This window comes from Athene cunicularia (assembly GCF_003259725.1).
Source record: "Athene cunicularia isolate RWA chromosome 6 unlocalized genomic scaffold, athCun1 chr6_part2, whole genome shotgun sequence".
Classification (NCBI taxonomy): Eukaryota; Metazoa; Chordata; class Aves; order Strigiformes; family Strigidae; genus Athene; species Athene cunicularia.
Window position 1 is genome coordinate 10,086,152 of NW_020799106.1, and position 21,654 is coordinate 10,107,805.

Below are 21,654 nucleotides of genomic sequence, written 5' to 3' on the forward strand. Positions count from 1 at the left end.
CCTCTCTGTCCCCTCTCCCTGATGTTTAACCAACTGCATACACCAACATTTCAAAACTTTGGAGCTATTCCCATCACATCCTGGCCTGGGAATTTTCTTGGGGAATAGGAAGAAACCTCTTTACCTGGCAACACCTTTCCGAGCTCTGACAAGACAATGCAGCAGCAGGGAGACAGTGCTCCTTCATGTCCTCCCTTCGTGCTTCTCTCCTGAAGCCCAAATCTCTTCCTCCCCAAACTTCCCCAGGTGCCAGCACCATCCACATACTCACCCTTCAGCTCTCACTGGCTCTACATTTCCTTCTTTCTTTCCTTTACCAACACTTGCACATAAAAGTGAGGTCTGACCCTACTCCTGGTGGATCTCGTAGGAGTTGGTGAGGTACAACCAAGGACATTTGGTCTAGCAGGCAACTCTGGCACTGGAAAAGCCACAAATGATCCCACAACTATTTCCAGCAGTTCCAAAAATCAGTAGCTCCCTATAGTAGAAGGATCCCTGAGTTTTATTTATAATATATTTGACTCCATTCAAGTGCCTCTCTGTTATTTAAGCCAGAAGATGAAAGCAGGACAGAAATAGCCCCTCTTCCAGTGGCATAATCCTTACAAAGCTATTTAGACAAATCTTCAGAACAGCTCAAAAATGTGCTTGAGGCCAAAAGTACAGACCCAGAAACTCTGCAAAAATATTTTAATGCTACCTTTTCCTCTTTGTCCCTCACAGATTTCCCTCACAGAAAGTTTGACAAGGTTTCTCTTTAAAACTACCAAGACTGTGCTGCGTGAAGTTCTAAGTGACCATACTGGGATTAGTATTCTCAGAATCTTCTCAAAAAATTATTTAGATAAATGCCAAAGGAATGGTTAATATTTCTAATGCACAGACCTCCATTTCCATCAAGCACTACCATGTTCAACTGGAACTGACAAGCGCTTGCATGGATGCGTTCACCTCAACATTTTTGTTTCCTCTGGAATGAGACATTATTGTCAGAAAGCTTTCTGCTGCACTTTTATTTCATCAATACAGGCCCTAATTCTATAAAACAAATGTAAAGTATTATAATATCAGCCTGCTTCAAAGGCACTGATTTTTTTTCACTAGCACTTCCATCTGACATCTGACACAGCCCATTATCCTATCAAAAGGTCAAGTTAGCAAGAGGAAAGCATATAGATTATTACCTAAATAAAAATGACCTGTTTTTAAAAGCTAATTTAATATATCCCTCATGAGCGACACGGTGCATTACACAGTGCATTTTCTCAAGAGGAAAGCAGCCATAAAGTCTACCCAGTGCAGATCTCTGCATGAGTAATGCAAGTCTGCAAGCAAATAGCAATTCACCTTCAAAAAAGAAAGTCATAATTTAGCAGTCTCCACTACCTTCATTTAGGGCTATCACACTGCATTTTTTCTTGATGGGCTTTTGACTTTTAAAATGATTTCTGAGATCTTATTTTCTACGTAAACACCTATTTATTACAGCAGTAGGGAAAATCCTATAGCCAGACTTGGGTAAAAACTACCCGTGGCTTCAGGATGAAATTACAAATTAAGACTAAACTCTGTTATAAGCAAAATTCTCCAGCAGAAAGAAAAAAACCCTTGCTATCACAGGCCAAATAATGCCTCTAAAGTCTTGGTTTTTCTAAAGAGCAAGATATTAAAACTCATACAAACTTGACAGGTATCAATGATCAGTTATGATTTCTCCTCAGTACTCACCAAATAGGAGAATTGTTTTAATTATTTACACATCTTAAAATAAATTATTGCAAGCTCTGCTTTTTATAGAATTAACAAGCTTTTTTCCCCCTTTTGCACATCCCGTGAGGTTTTCCCCCAAGTCTGGCACTGCAGATAGCCAAAGCAAAAACTACTTCCCATATGGTCCCTAATTCAGAAAAAAATCGACACAGAGGGAGATGGAGCCAATTATTACAGATCTCATGCTGCCCAGACCTTCCTAATGTTGTAAGCCAGAAGACATTTTCTCTTGCAGAAAAATTACTAATCTAATCGCACTCCGTGTGTCAGTGAATTATTTCAGCCAAAGTTTCCAAAATCTGGGGCTCAACAGAAAGCCAGACCTTAATTAAATCATTCTCTTCAATTGGTAGCTCCCGTTTTGGAACTTTTAACTCTGAAAATTTCCCTTTTGGCAGGGGTTAAAATCTTTCTTGGCTTATCTTATCTATATTTCTAAAGGAAAACATGATAAAGAAATAAAAAACATCCTTTCCTAACACATGGACTGGCAGGATGTCAAAACCACCATGTACCAGTGTGCTTGCAGACACAGCATCTGTGTGCAAAGCTTTCCCATCTTACCAAAACAGGAGTTTGCATTAAGATAAGTTGGTTTTTGCTCTGTGCTGTGGCCCATTTTTTTGGAGCTGAAGGGCCAGCTCCAGTCCTAATACGTTTATGGACTGGTTGGCCAGAACTTGTACCTATGAACCAGCAAAGAGCAGGTATTTACACTGCAGGCACACCAACATGTGTGACCAGACTGCTGCCAACCACTTTCAGACAAATGCATAATCAGGTTATCAGTAAAGAGCAGTCTTTATATGCAAGGTGCATTAAAATATCTCTTAGCCCAGATGAGGAGGGTGTTTCTGAAGCAAGTCCCCTGACAGGTCCTTCTCACATCTCTGAGTGGGTCAAGAGTGCGAGAGCTGGGCTCCTCCCAGGTGATGATAAGTTCCAGTTGGAAGACACGTCTCATGTGCAGACATGCTGGCAAGGGAGAAACTAGACGGACTGAGGGATATGGGGATTTTGTCTTGCAAAACACAGTACTTGGACACAGCTCGTGGGAAGCCTTCAACAGCAGATGGCACCTGCACACCAGCTACCAGCCAACGGAGATGTCAGGCACAGGCTTCAGTTCAGTCATGCACACAAGCACTTTCTTATGGCTGGGAGCTGAAAACTTTTCTTAAATTGGCATCTTCAGAAAACTTAGGGCTAAAAGGTATCGGAGTACATAGTACGATTTTGTAACTAGCACAAGAAGGGAAACGAGAAGGGCCATCATACTACCTTGCTTGCTCAAACTATAAAGGTGTATCTGTACCATTCTCATTAGAATAAAGCCAATTTTACCTTTAAAGCCAGGGTGGGAGGGGAAAAGTATGTACAAAGTGTGCATATAAAATTGAAAAATATTAATAAACACCCTCTGCACCAAAACAAAGTCAATAAATTGCTATGAATAAATGTAGTGAGAGAGGCAGTGTAAAGTGAAAAAAAAAGACATGACTCTGGCCAGTAAAATAAAAGGTTTTCATGTAGCTCTTTTATTTTAAAACACAGCTCACGTAAAGATGAAGGGTGTTTGGGGCCAGAGCTGGTAGGAAAGGAAAAGACATTATACACCTACACAAAGGTCCCTGCCTCCTTGAGTACTATGAAAAGGAGACAATTTTGGCTGTGAGTACCAGGATGTATTTCTTCAGGGCTGCAACGCAGCTGGAATGAAAAAAAAAAACCAACCAAACAAAAAAACACCCAAACCCAAAAAAACAAAAACCAAACAAAAAGTGCAATCAAAATAGCCTACATCTGCAGAGAGCCTGGAGCAACAGCATAAAGGCACCAGTGTCTGGACTTCAGCAGGGTATTAATTTCAAGCCCCACTGCCACAGAAGATCAACATCATCAGAAAATTCTAGATGTGATGGGAGAAAAGGAGCTCAGGGACCCTGGTCATCAGAATGGATGGGCTCTCCTTGGCTGGGCAAAGCCCAGGCAGCTGCCAGCTTTCCCAGCTTGGTGGTCAGGGTCACTTTGTTGCTGTCCTTGCCTCTGCGCCACAGCAGAGGCTCTCCCTCGCTGCAGCCATGTCATGGGAAGGTGGGACCAAGCTAGAGGGGACCTCATCTGATGACCTTGTGAGTGGTTAAAATAGTGTGCAGTGATTGACCTCGGGAGTTTCTGGATGGGGAAGATGCCAGCACAAGGGTTTTGTGTGCCTGGAACTAACAGTATTTGCTGAACCCTCGCTTCACTTGGCACCAACAACTGCAGTAGAAACAACCTGTTTCCTCTTGGATTTACGAGAGCTGCCATAGTGGCTCTATTTGGAAGTAATCTACACTAGATGGGTCTCCTGCTTATATAGGTATCTCCTTCATGCCCCAATACCAATGTGGCCAGGCCTGACGCTGGGATGAGTGCTGTTCTGAAACCCCCATTTTGTCAGAACATGATCTGAATTAAATGTTTGCCTCTCCTCCTCACCTTTTCTCTGGTAAGGATGTAACTATAATATTCATTAGTTGATGAATTTATTAATTCATCTGGACACATCCAAGGAGTAGAATATTAATTATATAGTCTCACAGATGATACATTAATGATTTCTGATTTAAGAGATTGAACATATTAAGAAGAACTGTCAATCTCAAGCTTACAAAAACCAGGGAAAAGTGTCTCCAAAATCAGTATTATTTGGGTAGCAAGATACTAGTTGTAAAGACTGGTGCTGGAGTAAGCTCATGTTATAAAGATGATCCCTGTAATCATGATGATAAAAAAGGGTTTAATCATTTAGATGAAAGCCATAATTTTTATATTCACCTGACTTTAAGGAAACTCACAAAGCAGCATCAAAGATGACTCAGCTTGGGCACACGAACAACTCTGCTGAATTCCCCTGCTTTCAGCAACACAGGTGCACAATTACTTTCCTAGACAAAGAGCTGTCTTCTTGAGGGAAGGCCAGAGCCCTCGAAGAACACAACTTTCTTCGAGGTCTGCTTGGCAGGGACTCCTGGGCACCCTCCCACTGGAGCACTGACACAGCCTTGTGTTGGATGTCCTGGCTGCCCTTGCAGGACAAGAGTCAGGCATTTAGGACACAATCCAAAGGTGCCCGTGCAGAACCGACACCTACAACCATCACGGCCAGTATGCAGATACCTAAAGCCATGGTTCCCCGTGACACCTCATTTAGTGGTACATGAAGCCTCCCTGCTCAGCTGAACTATTTTTGAATGGTGATATGTATTTTCTTTGCCTTCAAGAGCTAAGAAGAGCTTGCTCTTTCCCTTCAAATCATGCCGAAGGGTAGGAAGTTGTAGCTCAGCTGTCTACAACAGTTTGATTGCTAGAACATTTTCCCAGGCCTTAGGAGAACTCTAACCATATCTCAAGGCTTGGCTGAGAAAACACCACGCTGCCAAGAGAGAAACTCAACAAAAAGTTGTTCGGCCCTTTCAGACCTGAAGGGCTGTTGGATACATGGAAAGATCTTCTGACTCTGTAATTTCTGCCTAACATCCTCTGTCATGTCTGCATGGGGCTACCAGCTCTGTGACCCCAGGGTCACACCTCAGCGTGGAGATAAAAAACCCCACCAGTGCCACCTGCTAATGAATTCCAGCCCAAGTCCTGCTTTGGGAACATGAATCCTGCACTGGATGTAGTCTAAAACTGTGTTTTAGCTGAACAAGAGCCTACAAATTAACAGGAATTTAATCATCTCCTTGATATGGTAGATTTATACAAAAATACACGCTGCCATTTTGTAGACATTTTTATATATATAATTTCAGATCATATTTCTTAACCAACAGCAACTGATAAGAAAATATTACACTGTTCACATTTTGGCCCTGAATGTGGCCACTACACCAGCCAAAAGCAGGCTCTGACACTCTGTACTGATGTCTCACAATGATGTCCTTTGTATTTAATTTGTGCAGTTAGATCTGCTGAATGTCTGACCTTTGTGTGGATCATCCTGATCCACCTGATACACAGTGAGGCACGAGTATGCAGAATATTTCTATCCATCCAAAATCCTTTTGCCACCTGCCATACAAGCACTGAAAATGAGATGCTAGCTACAAGGATGGAAAAAAAGAGGAAAAAAAAATTTTTATGTGATTTAAGTTGTGTAAAGCTTCACCAAACCCGAATGTGCTTTATGTGTTGAGTTCTTCCCTTTGACAAACTTCCCCATGGAAAAGATAAACCCTTGAAGGACAACGAGCTGGAGCTAATTAACAGCTGCTTGCAAAGTAATCCAGGTTAAAATTTCTGCCAAGTAGACTTTTCTCCCAGAGGAGTTTTATCTTGTGAGATATAGAAACAATAGCTCTTGAGCAATAAAACCTTCTGAAGCATCTTACAATGCATCTCACTTTAGTCTCCAAGTAACTTTACTGCTTTTTCCTCTTCTATTCATCTTTTTGAAGGCATGTACTTGCTTTCAAGGAGTTGAGCAAACATGAATATGGTATTTGACTAACAAATTCCGTATCTTTTGAAAGAGTGTTCCTGGTTTTTAATGTTTCTCCAGGAAGACAGCACTGATCCCTTCTGCTTTTTCAAAGTCAAAATGTCAATATGCAAAGGACAATAATGTCACTGTCACATACAGTCTCAAGTGACGGGACTCATGCACAGGCCTCTGACTTTTAAGCCAGAAATATTGCTATCAAAATTAATTGATTCATCCTTTTGGAGAATAATTCCTCCATCACCAGGAATCCTTCACTTTGCCCTTCCATTGGGATGAAATACTTGGCATTAGAAGAAAAGCAGAGGAATAAAGAAAATAAAAGCTCAAAAATGTTAAGGTTAACATTGGCCCACTGGTTCCCAAAATGAAGAGTTTATTCAAATTAGGTCCAAAACTGCAGTCCCCCCACCTAATGCACAAGGGATCCTGAAAGCCCTTCCCTAAAGCTCACAGAACCATCCTGAAAAAGCCTCCAATACAATCTGCGTACACAAACATTTCCTATGATAATAAATTACTATGTGATGCTCTATTAATAACAGAGCTTGAAATCATGGATGTGAAAAGACAGACTATGAAATGAAGAATGGCAAGTCCTATTTGCAAATTTTACTTGGTGCTAATGGGTTGTGGTGTAACCTTATAAAAGCTTCTGTGATAATAACATGTTACTACTAAACCCCCAAATCCTCAGTTTTGTTACCAATGTTTTCTTCCCTTTTGTTCAGATGAAAATCAATATAACCCAAATAGTAACACAAGAAAAAAATCTAAAATAATAATAGCACAGGTACATGGGACCATCTCTCTGAAGCTGTTTGTTAATTTTCCAACACTGTAAAATGCTTTACATAAGCTGCTACTGGCATTAAAATGACATATTTTCAGCTGGTAATAATATATATAATAATATATATTTATCTATAAGATCTATAGATGGTTATCTGCTGCTATAGCACTGTGTCCACTTGACTTCACATTCTGTTCCCAAAATACCTATTATCTGGGCTGGTAAAAGAGGCTGGCAGCCTCCTGCCTTTTTAATTCAGTCAACAAGAATTTTAGGGAACTTAAGCATGAGAAGAAGAAAACTTACATGTTTGATTTGGGGCAGGGAAATATTATTCTAAACTAAAATGCAACTCTAGGGTGCCCGTGTAGTACCTTAAAATAAGTTAAACACGATTAAAAATTTATTTCAAATATCACTCAAAGATGATAAAAAAGATAATAGTATCTTTATTTGTGGGCACTTTGCAATATTAGCCACTTTTAAAGAAACTAAGTTTCTTGGGGTGAATATTTACTTTCTGAAGCAAACAAACAAAAAGTTATTTTTAATCAACTAACTAATTAGGGCTTCTCGTTTTCTCTCCACAGAAGTGCCAAATACCTTTGTTATACACTATTTCAAACCCCTCTGGTTTAATGAGAAGTTTCTATGTATAACTTGAGCAATCTTAAATTTAGACAGCTGCCGACCACTGATTAACAGTCACACTATCTGACTGAGAAAACACCTATCACCTTCTTTAACGTGGCAATAAAAAAAAAAAAAAGTAAAATTATTTTAGAATAGTAAATTAATTTTGTATAGAGCAACTTCAGTTTTCTTTTAAACAACTATTGCCTTTGAATCATATTGGCTTATATTCAGTATCCCTCTAATCAGAACATGTTCCTCTTCAAAAGCTTTATTGTTGGTATAGTATCAAAGCACAGACATAACGAAGTTTTCCTATAAAAAAACAAAGTGTAGTTCAAGAATGAATGAAGAGTGTTGTTTTGTTTTGGTTTTTTTTAATATTTTAAAACCTCAATACACTACAGTTCACTTCTGAAAGGAATGGATATTTATGGTAGGTATTTGGATGAATATATTGCTTCACATCAAGGCAGCTCTAGTATTCATTCAAAAATGACAAGCTCAATTTCCCATTCTTTGTCTCAAAACCCATTTTTACTTTGTGAAAAGTCTGAGAAAGATCAGAGTTCTCTAAAGAAACAAATCGTGTTCAACAACAATTTCCATCACTACTAGAGCTTTCCAAGATTTCTCACCTTAAAATATTTCAAGAGAATTTTTTGAAGATCTAACACTTCCGAGGACTCAAATATTGTGATTAAGACAGACCTTTGGACCACCCAGCTCTGGGCAGTGGGAGACCTCCATATCCATGGAGAGAGCCAGGGAGACAGCAGGAGGTTCATCCAGAGAAAAAATTAAACACCTAATTCACTAGTTTTTAGGCTGGTTTATACTGTTGTGTTAAGAAAAAAACAGGGTTGGTTTTTTTAATTACAATGATGCACCATCAATTACAAATGAGGTTAAGAACGTATGCTGAACATAATGAGCAGACACTTACTTTGCTTTTGCTTCTGCATCTTCATAGGCTTTATTGGAAACATCATCTAGGCCGCCAATCAGATGTTTGAAGGAGCTGTAAAAATAAAGGGGCATTTTTAGAGGAAGAGTCTCCATTTGGGAGCCAAGCAAGTCAATGTGGCTCTTCAGCAGCAACCAGGGGCCATCCCTCGATGCCAGACATGACTTCAACTGATCAAACTGGGGCCAGAGCTGGGCATCTGCTGGGAAACACAGCCTCAGTCATGCTGGAGAAGGGCTGGAAATGCAATAACCAACGCCAGGAGGATCCAAACTTATTTAACCACCTTTTTTAGGGACTGAACCCCCTGTAATTACTGCTGAAGTTTTCCTTCCCTCCAATATAAGTTTTAGAGTAAATCTGTCAAATATGGCTGGTAAGTCAATATGATGGTGAGGTGCCACCCTGTCCTCCAAACAGAAATGCTAGAAACCTCTCTGCTTTCAGAGTTAAGGATAATCTTTATTTCTTTATCTTAGCTTTCTCAGTGACCAAAAACACAGCAGAGAGAAATAAAATGAGAGGAAAAAGCAGAAAAGGAAAAGAAAGTGAGGGCAGAAACACAAACAAATTGTCATAAGCCAAACTGCTTAATGACATTTGAGAGGAAATTGGGTTAAACTGAGTAAGGCGGGGTGAAATGTTAGGGATGCTGAGCTGTGTTTTGTGCAAGCTGCAGGTCCTGTCCTCTAACATCATCCTCTATCCCAGGGGAGACACAAAGGGCACAGACATATCGGAAAAAGAATTAGAAAATCTTTTTATATCATGAGTGACTCAAACAAGTGGCCCTAATGGTCATTTAATCAACTAACAAGCAACACTCCAGAGAAAGAAAACTTTAATATACTACTGTTTTGTCTTTGGTAGTGATATTACACAGTGCCAGTGACTAAATAAGAAATAAAAATGGAATATTGTAAGTAATTTTCAATAATTGAAATCAACTGATACCTATAATTGAAAGTATTTCAGGTGAAAAGCATAGTTCCCTATTATGCATTTCCATTATTCCCAGTGTGTCTGTCACACATAGGTTTTCTTTTTTTTCAAGAACCACATGCAAAATGAGAAAAGAGCGAATCTAATTTAAAAGGATGAACTGCTGCAAACTATGGTGTCTTGGCTAATCTCTGCCTTAAGGTCACAGCTTCGGAAATGAAAGTCCTGCAGTTCCTCTGGCTCCTATCTGTTCATTGCACTCCTGAGGCACTAAACATAGAGACAAAGAACAATAATGGCTATTAAGAAGTTGAAAAAAAATGAACTTAAAAGTTGAAAAAATTAAAAAAAATAAATCACCATTTAGAATCATATTTATGAATTTAGGAATAAGAACAGAATATTTAATATGGTCTTCTCTCAAGAAAGACTTTTGGGAGGTTTGAGCAGGTGGACAAAATACAGGACACGTTAATAAGGTAACAATTTGCAGATAATTTGCATTTTTTCCCCTAAATCACTTGGTTTCAGATCACATGACGTTATATAGGATAATGAGCCACCGATGAAAAACCTGTGACAGAAAAGCTTCAAATCCCAGCTGTTTGTGAAAATACAACGAGCGGAATTCAGCAGCCTGATGTATTCGGGCTGAGTGGAAGGCAGCTGTGGGAAATGCAATATCCTGCGATGTCTGAGGTTAACCAGGGTGACTTCGTGCTCCCTTTGGCCTCTCATGCAATGAGACTGTTCAGACCATGCTTCGCTCAGGCAGCTTAAACATGTTGTAAGGTCTTAAGTGGTGTTGCTGCATCGGGAGATGCTTGGCCCTATGCAAGGTACGTGCACTGTGTGCACGTGGCAAGTGGGGACGTGACTTCCAGAAGAATGAAATGTGGCTTAATTACCTCACTTTATGAACAGCAGCTGGAAAAAGCTGTATTATACCCGTTATTGTAATAAATATGAGTCAAGAACTCACAATCAGGAGAGGTATTTATATGGGTTTGGATCTAGAGCTGCTGTAACAGGCCTTTCCAGCATGGCCTTTTGTATAATTACAGTCATCACCACTCTGGAAATATCCTCTGCCCACACAAATTTTCCGAGTTTTCCACTTTGTTTCATTCGCAATATTTCAAATTATACAATCTAGGAAATCATTTATGCAGCACAGAGAAAGTAATGGGAACTCATTAATGTGGAAGAGAAGACAAAAGGCCCCTTTGCTCTTGCATGGAAATTGTGTTAGGGTTTTTTAACAAGGCAGGCTGTAGTTTTCAATTTTAAGATGTGTTAATCATCAGAGTAGCTTTTCAACCCATAATTCCCTACTCGGCAGTGAAAATATGAAGAATTCAGCTCATTCAACAGATCGAGGTTTATCTTTACTGTACTGAAGATGTGCCATAGGATAAAGCCAAACCCTTGAAAGGTGACACTGAAAGCAAAGCAAGATGTGTATGTTAATGCTCACTTGCACAACAAACAGGTTATTTAGGCAATTAAGAGAGACATAGCAATACTGTAATCCTCTTGGAACACGACAAGCTATGACCTAGGGTTTAAAATGCAATTTAAAGTAGCTAGGCTTGGTTTGCCTTCATATGGTTGGGAAAATGTTTCAGGGTTAAACTCCATGATTTTTTGGTAATGCAAATAAATCTTTTGTCTAGTGAAACACTGTATGGACTGAAAGGAGTAAAAACAGTTTATCTAATATACTTAAGTTTTTATTAAAATATGTTAAACAAGATTTAGGACCGGGCAAGATATTGAAGTTCACTCAAGTCACTTTTTATTCCCTATCTCAATGCTGTTGAAGTATCACCTCAGTCAAAACTTTCTCAAGAATTTAATCAGAAAACTGTTCTTTTTTTTTTCTCCTCATAGCCTCCTCTCTTCATTTTTTCTATTCTCTCCTCATAACCAATTTTCTCCATGGATAAACTTCACCTCATCTGGGAGAAACAGTAAAGCAGCAAAAACTAAAATCTCCAGTGAAAGTGTTCAGCTCAGTTTGTAAAGGGTCAGTCATGCTAGAATAATACTTTTTTATTTTATTTTTCTCCAATTTCCATTGCCAAGAGGGTTGATAGAGTAACCTTTCTTGACAAGTCATAGCTATCTCTGATAAAAAAAAAATAATCAGGCTTTCAAATGCAGACAAAACCATAAAATCCAAAGTGAAAAATCTGAAAGTACCTGAAATATTTCAAATGTTTCCTTAAAAATACCTGTATCTTCTTGATATGTGTAACTGAATTAGACAATACACAGGAAAAAAAGCATTTAGCACTCAATATCTGCAAATACCGTGTAGTTTTGTAGCACTACCAGCCTCTGTCAGCAGCAGCTGTGCCTTGAGTTTCAGTGGCTCTTATCCTTCAGCTCCTCTCTCTAACAAATATTTGCATTAGACAATTTTGTATTCCCAGCACCCACAACATTTACACGTGGCACATCTCAGCACTCCAGGAAAATATTGTTATCAACATAAATAAATTATATGGAGGAAAAAAAACACATATAAATAAAAGATGAACCCAATCAACTTCAGTGTAAATACTCTTACAGTTCAGGAGAATCTATGAACACTCACTTTTTCAGTTTCAAGAGGTACATGTGAAAAATAAAGTTTAAAAAGTTGCACCAACTTCTCTCTCAGAATGCCAATGGCGATCAAAATGTTAGGAATGAGTTTTGAACCTCTTCCTCCTGTTTTATCCCCACACGAAGTAGCTGCACGTAAGTCTGTCTGTATGTGTTTATTCAAATTGATTTACAGAACAGATGTTCAAGGTTGTCCCGCTTGTGTCTATATAATTTTTATCAGAAGACATTTTATACTAAATTTCCTAGAGGACCAATCCATCAAATTCAGCGTATCATAATTATTTATTAACTTTTCCCCAATCAGTCCAACTGTACTTCTGCAACAAATCTAATAACCCCTCCAGGGAGCCTGAAAATTCACCAAGATGAGCTACAACAGGCCAAGCTTGAAACACTTTGGAGGCAACAACACCGTGCTTCTCCCACAATTAGTTTATTCCCAGAGGATGAATTACTGCAGTATCACAATATGAAATACTTAACTAGCAACAGTCTTGCATTTTATTTCACACAAGGTCTCAGTAAGTCATAACCACAGAAAGCCTACGAATTTGTAAAGATAAAATTGCTCTTGGTATTTAAAGTGAATAAAAGACATCTGACAACTAACAACTTATAAAATATGAGTCTGTTTACCTAGATCATACATTTGATCAGGAGAAAACTGTTTTTTTGCAATGAGCTGTCTGGCTCCCCAAGTATCCAAAGCCTTCTACAAATTCCTTGAAACAGTCAGATGAATATTTTTACAGTTCCCATGACCAATATGTGGATTCTGCTGAGCTTTTCAAAGCAATTTCCTAAGCCCCTCAGTTGGGTCTATGCTTCATGGTTGGCAGCAGGAATAACTCCTTCCCTCCAGACAGGTTGCCTAAATCAACCTGATCTCACCGTTAAGCTTGAGCATGGACAAGACGCCAGCCTGCCTGGTCTGAGATCACTTAGCAAAGCTGTCATCCTCATTGATCAGCCTTGTCGCCATCTCGTTTTATTTTCCCTATCAGGTTCGCGGAACCTCCTTTTCAATGACAATGTGCATGGGCATGCTGAAACTGAATATAATGTGAAATTCCCCAGAAATTTTTCCTACTGATTACTAAGTTATTTCTTTGAAATACGCCTGGCCAGGTAGGACTATATTATTTTTTTCTGGCAAAATGACGATTCTTAATGTTCTAGCAAATAATCTATTTGCTGTCATAGTCCTCTTCCTAGGGTGACAAAAATTAATTGTACTCCCAATGCTCTCACTGCAGAGCTTGTACAACTGCACTACAGCAGCTACCTCTCCTGAAAATTCCACCTCTGAAGCTCACTTTATGTTCTATACATTTTCTAAATAATCATAGAGATCTCAAGCCAAAAAGTTAATTCTCTTCAGCCATTCCCAAACACAAACTCCCATAAATCCTTATAAATAATTTCCTAAATGTGTTGCCTTTCTATGATGCAGAACTGAAGCCCATTAGAAGAAAGAATTGTAAGTACCCTTGTCCATCTGATGTCCCAAAGAGTCTCTTTAATGCCTCAATTTTCCATTTTCAATATTGAGAAACAGAGTTACAGATCCACTTTTAAAGCCTTCTATTTAATTTAAGATAAATTAACAAATTATCACTTCATCCAATGTTATTTTCCATGATCTGCTCATCACTGCTTACCAAAAAAACCCCTGTGACATTATGTTCATCATGTGCCAAAACCTCTCCAACCAGCTCTGCTGTTTCAGTGACCACTTGTAACACTATCATTTTCAGGAATATCTGGAACTTTAAATTTTTAGAAGCAATTATTTTTCCTTCTTCTCCAAAAATTTACAGCTGTTTATAATGACATAGGTCCAGAAATCTCACTTTCCACAAAAACTTTTCACATTGATGCTATTCATACCTAAACACATTCATATTCAGACACATCCAAGAGTCCCTTCACTACTACTCCTTTGCTACCTTCTGAAAAGAGATTCTGACCCAGAACAGATATCCTTGCTACACACCTCCTCCTTATCAGCTTCCAGCCTATTGAATCCCTATGGAATTAATCCCTATTACCTTTATTATATTTTTTTTCATACATGGTTGCTCCTCTATCATATTTCCATTATCTCTGTGCCCAGGATACCATCTGCTTGGGAGGCCTCAGTTTGCCCTCTCTGGCTCCTCGCACAATTACCAGTTCTGCAACAGATTTCTTGTAGAATTTCCTGTAAGGGCTTCAAAATCTCCCTTCTTTGCACAGTCACAGCCTGGATTTCTTCACATGTTCCAGTTCTTGGCTGAAGCTAGGTTTTTCTCCTTGCTTTCTCATCTTCAGTAATGGCCTGCTGCTTATGTTCATTCCCCAGCACAGCAAACTATTGCTTTATGCTTTTTTCCCCTTTGCTAGCTCGTGTTTCCTGCCTGATTGTGATCGTAACCTTTGAAGAGCCCTGGTCCTTAATGGGACATTTGCTATCCTCAGCTGGTACCTGCCATGCCTCAGTTGATGTCTGTAATGCTTCAGTTCTTTGTGCATCCACTTTTCCATGTCTTCAAAATCCAAACTCCAGCATCATTTACATTTGCAACCCAAACTCTTGTTTTTCTCCTCCATGAACTACAGCATATAATATTGTCCATACACAGCTCCCATCTCAAGGATCTCATGAACCGATCTTCAGTAACTTCCATTCCTGGAATAAATATACTTTCCCTGTTGCTATTAACTTACATGCTGTTGCATTTTCTTTGTTATTACCTTAAAAGAACACATCAAACATCCTGTTTTCTGTCCTATATTTACCAACTCACAGCACTTACTGGTGCCTAGGCCAAATCAACAGACTGAACTAAAGCACTCAACACAATAAACACATACATTCATATTTCTTCTATGCCACGCATGCTAATTTCAAAAAAATACAATGTGGAGACTATGGGAAATAGTTCACCCAGTTTAAAAGAACAACCAAATTAGAAGTTCTACATTGAACCGGTATCTTCTTCACTCTTGGGTTCAGATTATTGCTGAAGGACATCTTCCTAAAGGTTCAACTCGTGGGTTGTTCACAAGCAATATTCATTCATGTGGGAGTGAAACACATCATAATCTGACATTAAGCCTCAGCAAAGTCAGCTCAAACTTCTGCTGCAGCTTGGTTAGAGACTGTTGAATGGCTTCATCTCACCTCCTTCACTGTGGAGACTGCTGATGAAGCCTAAGAGTGTTAAGGAACAAATCCACAGAAATTCATTATTCTGGTAAAGGAAAGGACTTAAAAAGATAATTGCAAGACAGGAGGAAAGTCAGCATTGTCCTTCATAACAAATATTTTCAGGACAAGGACAAGTGGGAACAAAATGACTTAAAGTCCATGAGATACATAAAAGGCTTGCTACACTGCAGGTCATTTTCTTTGTTATGTCACAACTCTGCCTGCTTCTGCATCAGAAAAGGATTCTGAAAGTCCATTGTTTGCAAAGCATGTCTAGGTAGATTTGCTAGAAATAGCTATACTATTTTTGGGGTGTTTTTGTGACTGTAATGGCCTTGTTTCACACCAAAATTAAAAAGCAAAGTCAGCACTGACATCATGAAAGTTCGGTAACTAAAACATAGTACTGTCTGGCTTTCCTTATGTTATTTCCAACCCACACTGCTTCACCCCTGTAGCACTTCCATACATGCTTTTTGAATTGCAGAAGTGACTTTAGGCAAACCATTTCATCTTTTCATGCTTAAACAATGTCCCATCTCAAACCCAGCTCTCCCAGAGCTTGCTTGGTGGCCTGACTCATCCCTATAGTTTCCTGTATTATTCCCCTCAAAATCCTTCAGCAACGAAACCAGCCCTACAGTTGCTCATAATATTGCCAAATCCAGAGACCAGCCTGCCATCTCTCTTAGGAATAGCTTGCTGTGATACCAAGGTGTGACTCTTAGAGTTCAAGTGGAGATGGGAGTACGGCAGCTGTATTAGCAGCGTGGCTCGCAGGTGTTCTGTGGAACAATTTTCGGATGTCTTGGCAAGACTTTTACAAGGAAGCTGGAAGAGTTACCCAGATAAGATAATGCCAATGGGTAATACTAACCCCTACTGTCAGTTAGACTGAAGTTCTCCAGTTTGTCAGACAAATGGATTGATCTTTAAGGAAACAATATTTTCCCATAACTAGTTCTTTGAAACTGCAGCATCAATTTTGCTAAAATGTTTCAGATAGAGACACACACAGAGCATGAAAATTGCTGCTTCAATAGATGCATCTGATTAAGCAAAGAGATTGTCTTGTAATAGAAAATATCAGTCAGCCTTAAGGACATGTGTCACTCCTCCTGTGCAGAACAGCTTCCAACTGTAGGTAAAGCTGACTTTCAGTTTCCATTGCTACATTTTGAATATGTAAACTTTTACCATGATCACCATAATCAACCATATGTTGCAATATTCCATGAATTTGGACATAAAGAAATGTTATTTTTCCTCATTAACAGAACAGTGCCTGCACAGTTTTCCAGATTTACAGAAGTCTTTGTAGATTTTCTCCATATTAAAATTAGCTTCTACAGTAATTCATATGCCTGTAAAATAATAATCTAAGAGAAGAGCTATGACAAGAAAGTCAGAACTGGCTGGGACACAGGACAACCTTCCATGAACTATAAATAGTGCTATAAATAGCATTACTTCTCTTGCAGTATAAATAGGACTCATAAATAGTGTTACTCCGCTACTAATTGTTACTAATCTAGTATAGATTAACTACAGCTTCACTGCCTTAAATTTAACTTGTATTTCCTTACTATTTCAAGGGCATTACATACTGAGAAAAACAAAAGAGACAAGCAAAGAAACAATCTGTAAAATGATCAGGAATTACTGACTCTGCAATTATTAGTCATTTGGGGTTTTATGCTTAACAGTGCAAAACAAAAATAACCCTTATAGAAGTGTTCAGGAAAAAAAAAAAAAGCATAAATTATTTGTTTCTTTGTATTTCTCTGAATTAACGCTGGCTAAATTATCTAATTATGTAATTTCTTCTTTTTGCCCCACAGAATGGTAAGGGATAGTGTGTCTTACCTACCAGGCTACCTGGTTTGTGTGTGTGAAAGCAAGCCACTCAGCTGACAGTCCTGAAGTTCACCATCTGTTTTCAACAGATAGACCATATTTTTTTTTGTCAATTGAACATAAATAAACTAACCTACCAGAAGACCTTGGATTTTTGAAGTACTATTGCCCAGTTCAGCCATTACAGAACACTAGACTTCTATAAATGAAAGACTGTAAGATAACTGATTGCAAACCACGTCTCAAAGCAGGATTGGGTGGATGTAGATCTTTCCTACAAGATACTTGAGCATCGTGATGTCACTCCTAATCCAGCATCTGACTTTGACACTGCCTTGCATCAAGACTATATGTCCAGGAAGGAGTTCAAGGACAGAGCAACCATTTGTGATGTTTGCCTCTGTATCTTCCTACACCTCTCTAAAAGTTCCTAGCCTAGAGGTAGGTCCTACATACTTAAAAAATCCAATGGATTTATCTTCTTTTTGAACACTTGCAAATTCTTCTCATTTTCCCATGATTCTGTGAGCAATCCCTGTGTGAAGAGCCACTGACATTTAATTTCACCTCCCTCCTGCAGGTTTCTCTGGGTTCTTGCACTGGGAGAGGCAGTGCAAGATGAATCCTCATTCATCCTACCCACGTCTCCCATGGCTTCACAAAACTACACTACATTCCCTTGGAAGGATTCCTGTGGAAGATTCACCTGTACCTTTAGCAGATCTACGCACATGCTTCACTGCCCTAACAACTGGAAAACCCCAAGTGTCATGTTGACTTTTCAAGGTAATACTATTTTTTTTTAATCCCATTCCCAACAATTGTAGAGAGCAGGTGAATTTGCAGCACTGATTTCTGGAGCCCAGGCATTTATTTTCTAGATTAAATCCCTCTAATTCCTTCAAGGTCCCTATATAAGACATAATTTTTCTCGTCTGATCTCCTCTATCTCCTTTGAGCCATATAGTTTCAAGCAGGGCTACGTCCTTTGGACAAGGGCTTTCCATCCTCACATGAGATAGAATAACAACATCTTGCTCTAACATTTGCCAGAAGCTTGATGCCTTTCGTGACATTTTGCAAAGATGAACTCAATCTGTGTTGCACCATAACGCCTGGATCCATTTCCACACTCACGTTATCTCCCTGTTTATTTTCATTTTGTGTTTCTGCTCTTCTTAATTTTCTCCATTCGCCACTACTGAGTTTTGTTTTTTTCATTTACGGGGATCTAAATCCTCTACATCATCATGGACACATAAAACATATGTATTACTCAAAATTAAACAACCTCTCTGGAGAAATCAATCACAGGTGCTAGTTAAAAACTGTAAAAGGTGAGAACTGGAGATACACCCCACCACAAGGCAGGAAAAGGATATACTTACTCTCTGTCGATGACCAGACAAGTTACTGCTTCAGCTGCAATGACGTTGGCTGTTCTGACATCCTCCCTGAAAGAAAAAAAACACATTTCGCAAGTAAGATGTATTGTTTTAATGACAATCTTTTTATTTCCAAAATATTGCATTCTTAAAGCACTTCAGGAATAAATTTCTGGGTTTCACAGCTTTTTCCCCTATATTGATTTGATGTTCATCATCCATACAGGCTTCAAGCACACAAAAGCTAAAAACCACGCATGAATGGAAAAAAAGAAACAGGTTCCCTTTGTATATATATGACATCCAGCCACATTTCACCCTAAGCTTTTAATCTGTTTTAGGCAAATTCTTGTTTCTTACTATGCATATTTGTGCACAGAAACATAGTTTTATCAAAATATTAGCTATTTGCATAGATTTATTTATGAACATTTAAATTTCCGCTTATGTTCTTTTCCCCAAAACCTTACATAACATCTCAGTGTTGGAACATGAAGCACCTAGTTAAGGAGAACATCAGCTCTGTTAATCAAAGCAGGTACAATATATATGGTAGGCTATAGGACTCGCTCTGCAGTTGCTATCTGAACGTGGAGAAGGCAGGGACTATGCCTATAAAAGGGATCTGATTAGGACAGAGCTTTTGAAAGGTCTTGGCATTAAAACACTGCACTGGTATTTTCCACAGCTTTTCAGAAATTAAAAATATTGCACTTAGAATTTTCTTTGTATCTTCACTACCAAATGCTTTGTGGTCTCCTTTACCCTGCCCCACTTGAAATTTGGCCGTGGCCAGCCCAAATTATAAAGTTAATACATTTAATCGGATTGATTTGGTATTTTGTCAAGGTTTATGATATGTTGTTGCTTTTTCTGTGTTGGCCAAACAAATGTACAGGATTCAGTTGCTGTTTTATTCAAATTCACTCCAAAGCTGCCATATACGAAGGGTAAATGGATTACAGGCAAAAGAGATGCACCTCTTTTAAACACCCTAATTCATTTAGACTGTAAAACCACTGTACATTTCCACTGAAGCAGAAAATGAGATTTAAAAATGATGTTAGAAATAGCAGTTCCCCTATTTAAAGACTAGAGAGACTAAAGCAGTAATATAGAAAAAAAGGGTGGTGCATGTGCACTCATACAGGAATATGCACTCTCCCTTTAAGGTAATCATTAATTACTTTTGAGCTATCTTTACTTTAGTCTCTTTAAAACAGAGCAAGCAGAAATACAAATGAAAGAAACATTATTATTCAGGCTTAAATTCAAATACTGTCTTTGAGTCTATTTTCAATGAAATTAAGTGTGTATTAGGGCTAATATATTCATACTGATAAACAAGATTATGGTCATTTAAAGCAAGTAGAAAGAAGTAGCCAAATAGCTGTAGAAAATTATCTCCATTAACTTCTAAAACTTTGGTAAATATGGAGAGGATAAGGAATGATAATATTTAATATCCCATTAAGTTGCTGTAGCCAACTTGTGCTAGTATATTAAGACATTAAAACAAATAAGCAAACTTTTTGGTTGTTCATTAATTCCAGTTAGAACTTAACATATTTGTCCCATTATCTCAGGTGTTTTTCAGCCACAAAAAGACAGTTTATACCTTTATAGTTATAGATTATAGACATGATTATAGTGACATGATTACAGGCCAGTAAAATACAGCTATTGGTGGCTTCAGTTCAAACATTTTAAATAAACCTCAACAGCAGAGATTAAATAACTGTTAGAGAGCAACTCAAGTAACTTCCACGGTTTCCACTATCTTGCACTTCTAATCAGCATGAAATTAATGTAGAATGAAGGTATTTTCCTAAAGGACATTTCACTTTGCACAAACACCCACAACAGAGAATGGCAGGGGTTTGTAATGCACCAGGTCACGCACTTCTGAGGTTTCCTTATGTTCTGCACAAGTAGAAATAACTGATAAGTCAGGAAAAAAACTTTGTTTTAAATGAATGATGACCTGGCTCACATATGAAGTGTTAAGTCAAGAAGTTCTATCCCCAAAGCCATCTTGCTCATCCTTGCCTACAACCCCCCTCAGCCACTGCTGCAGGACCCTCATCCCACAAATACCGAATGGAGGGACCGATGGGGGAAAGCGGCTTTCTGTTTTCCACAGTATAAATAGATTGTAAGTGGGTTTATAAACCTTACACGCTCTTGTGTTAGGGGTTGTTTACCAGTCAGGCTGCAAGCAGGATTAAAAATCTCATAAAGTTTCTAAAAACAGAAGGAAAAAAATCAACAGTTCTATACAAAGAATAAACCTTTATGTGCATCAACTATGAAATGCAAGACATGCTCAGATTTCCAAACACTGCCAACACCTCACATAGGCTTAAAAATGACAAACATACCTCGGGCTGTGCTACCAATCCACAAATGAACCTCAGTCACCTTCAATCAAAACAAATTGTAAAGCCGTGTTTAACAGGTAAAGCTTGACAGACTGCCCCCAGCTACATATGGCACATGGCATTAAATGCAAAAAGTAATTATTAGAAGTGCATAGCATTAAATTCAAAAGTAATTATTTGAAGTGCAAAGCATTAAATGCAAAAGTACTAGAAAAGCATGGCATTAAATGGAACAAGTAATTACTGAAAGTGCACGGCACTAAATGCAAAAGTAGCTATTAGAAGTTCAGGGCATTAAATGCAACAAGTAGTTACTAGAAGTGCACACCATCAAATGCCACAAGTAATTATGTTAAAGTCTTGCTTGCAAGCACTGACTCGGACACTTTTTGGACTTCGTCACAGGAGTACCCATCGCTGCTCCCTGAGAAACAGCGCTCTTCATCAGAGGACTCATCTTCACTCTCCGAATACTCCATTGCCACTGTTTGCCTCCACCATTTCCTCCCAGGAAAATGTCTGATTCCTTTCAGCCTGTTACTATATTTTGTCCTCCAGGCGAGCTCTGGTATTTTACAGCCCCTCCAGCTTCAAACTTCATGACTTGGAGAAAGGTCACAGCTGCTGG

At 38.7% G+C, this 21,654-nt stretch overlaps 1 protein-coding gene across 1 annotated transcript in view; it reads right to left on the reverse strand.

The window, feature by feature from the left end:
• PRKG1 (protein kinase cGMP-dependent 1) overlaps nt 1–21,654 on the reverse strand; it is a 458,834-nt gene that overhangs the window by 60,805 nt on the left and 376,375 nt on the right. Inside the window, exons 7-8 of the mRNA XM_026851989.1 lie at nt 18,649–18,714; nt 8,632–8,706 (exon numbers count right to left, since the gene is read on the reverse strand). Of these exons, the coding sequence (XP_026707790.1) occupies nt 8,632–8,706; nt 18,649–18,714 (141 nt within the window). The remainder of the gene's footprint in view (nt 1–8,631; nt 8,707–18,648; nt 18,715–21,654) is intronic.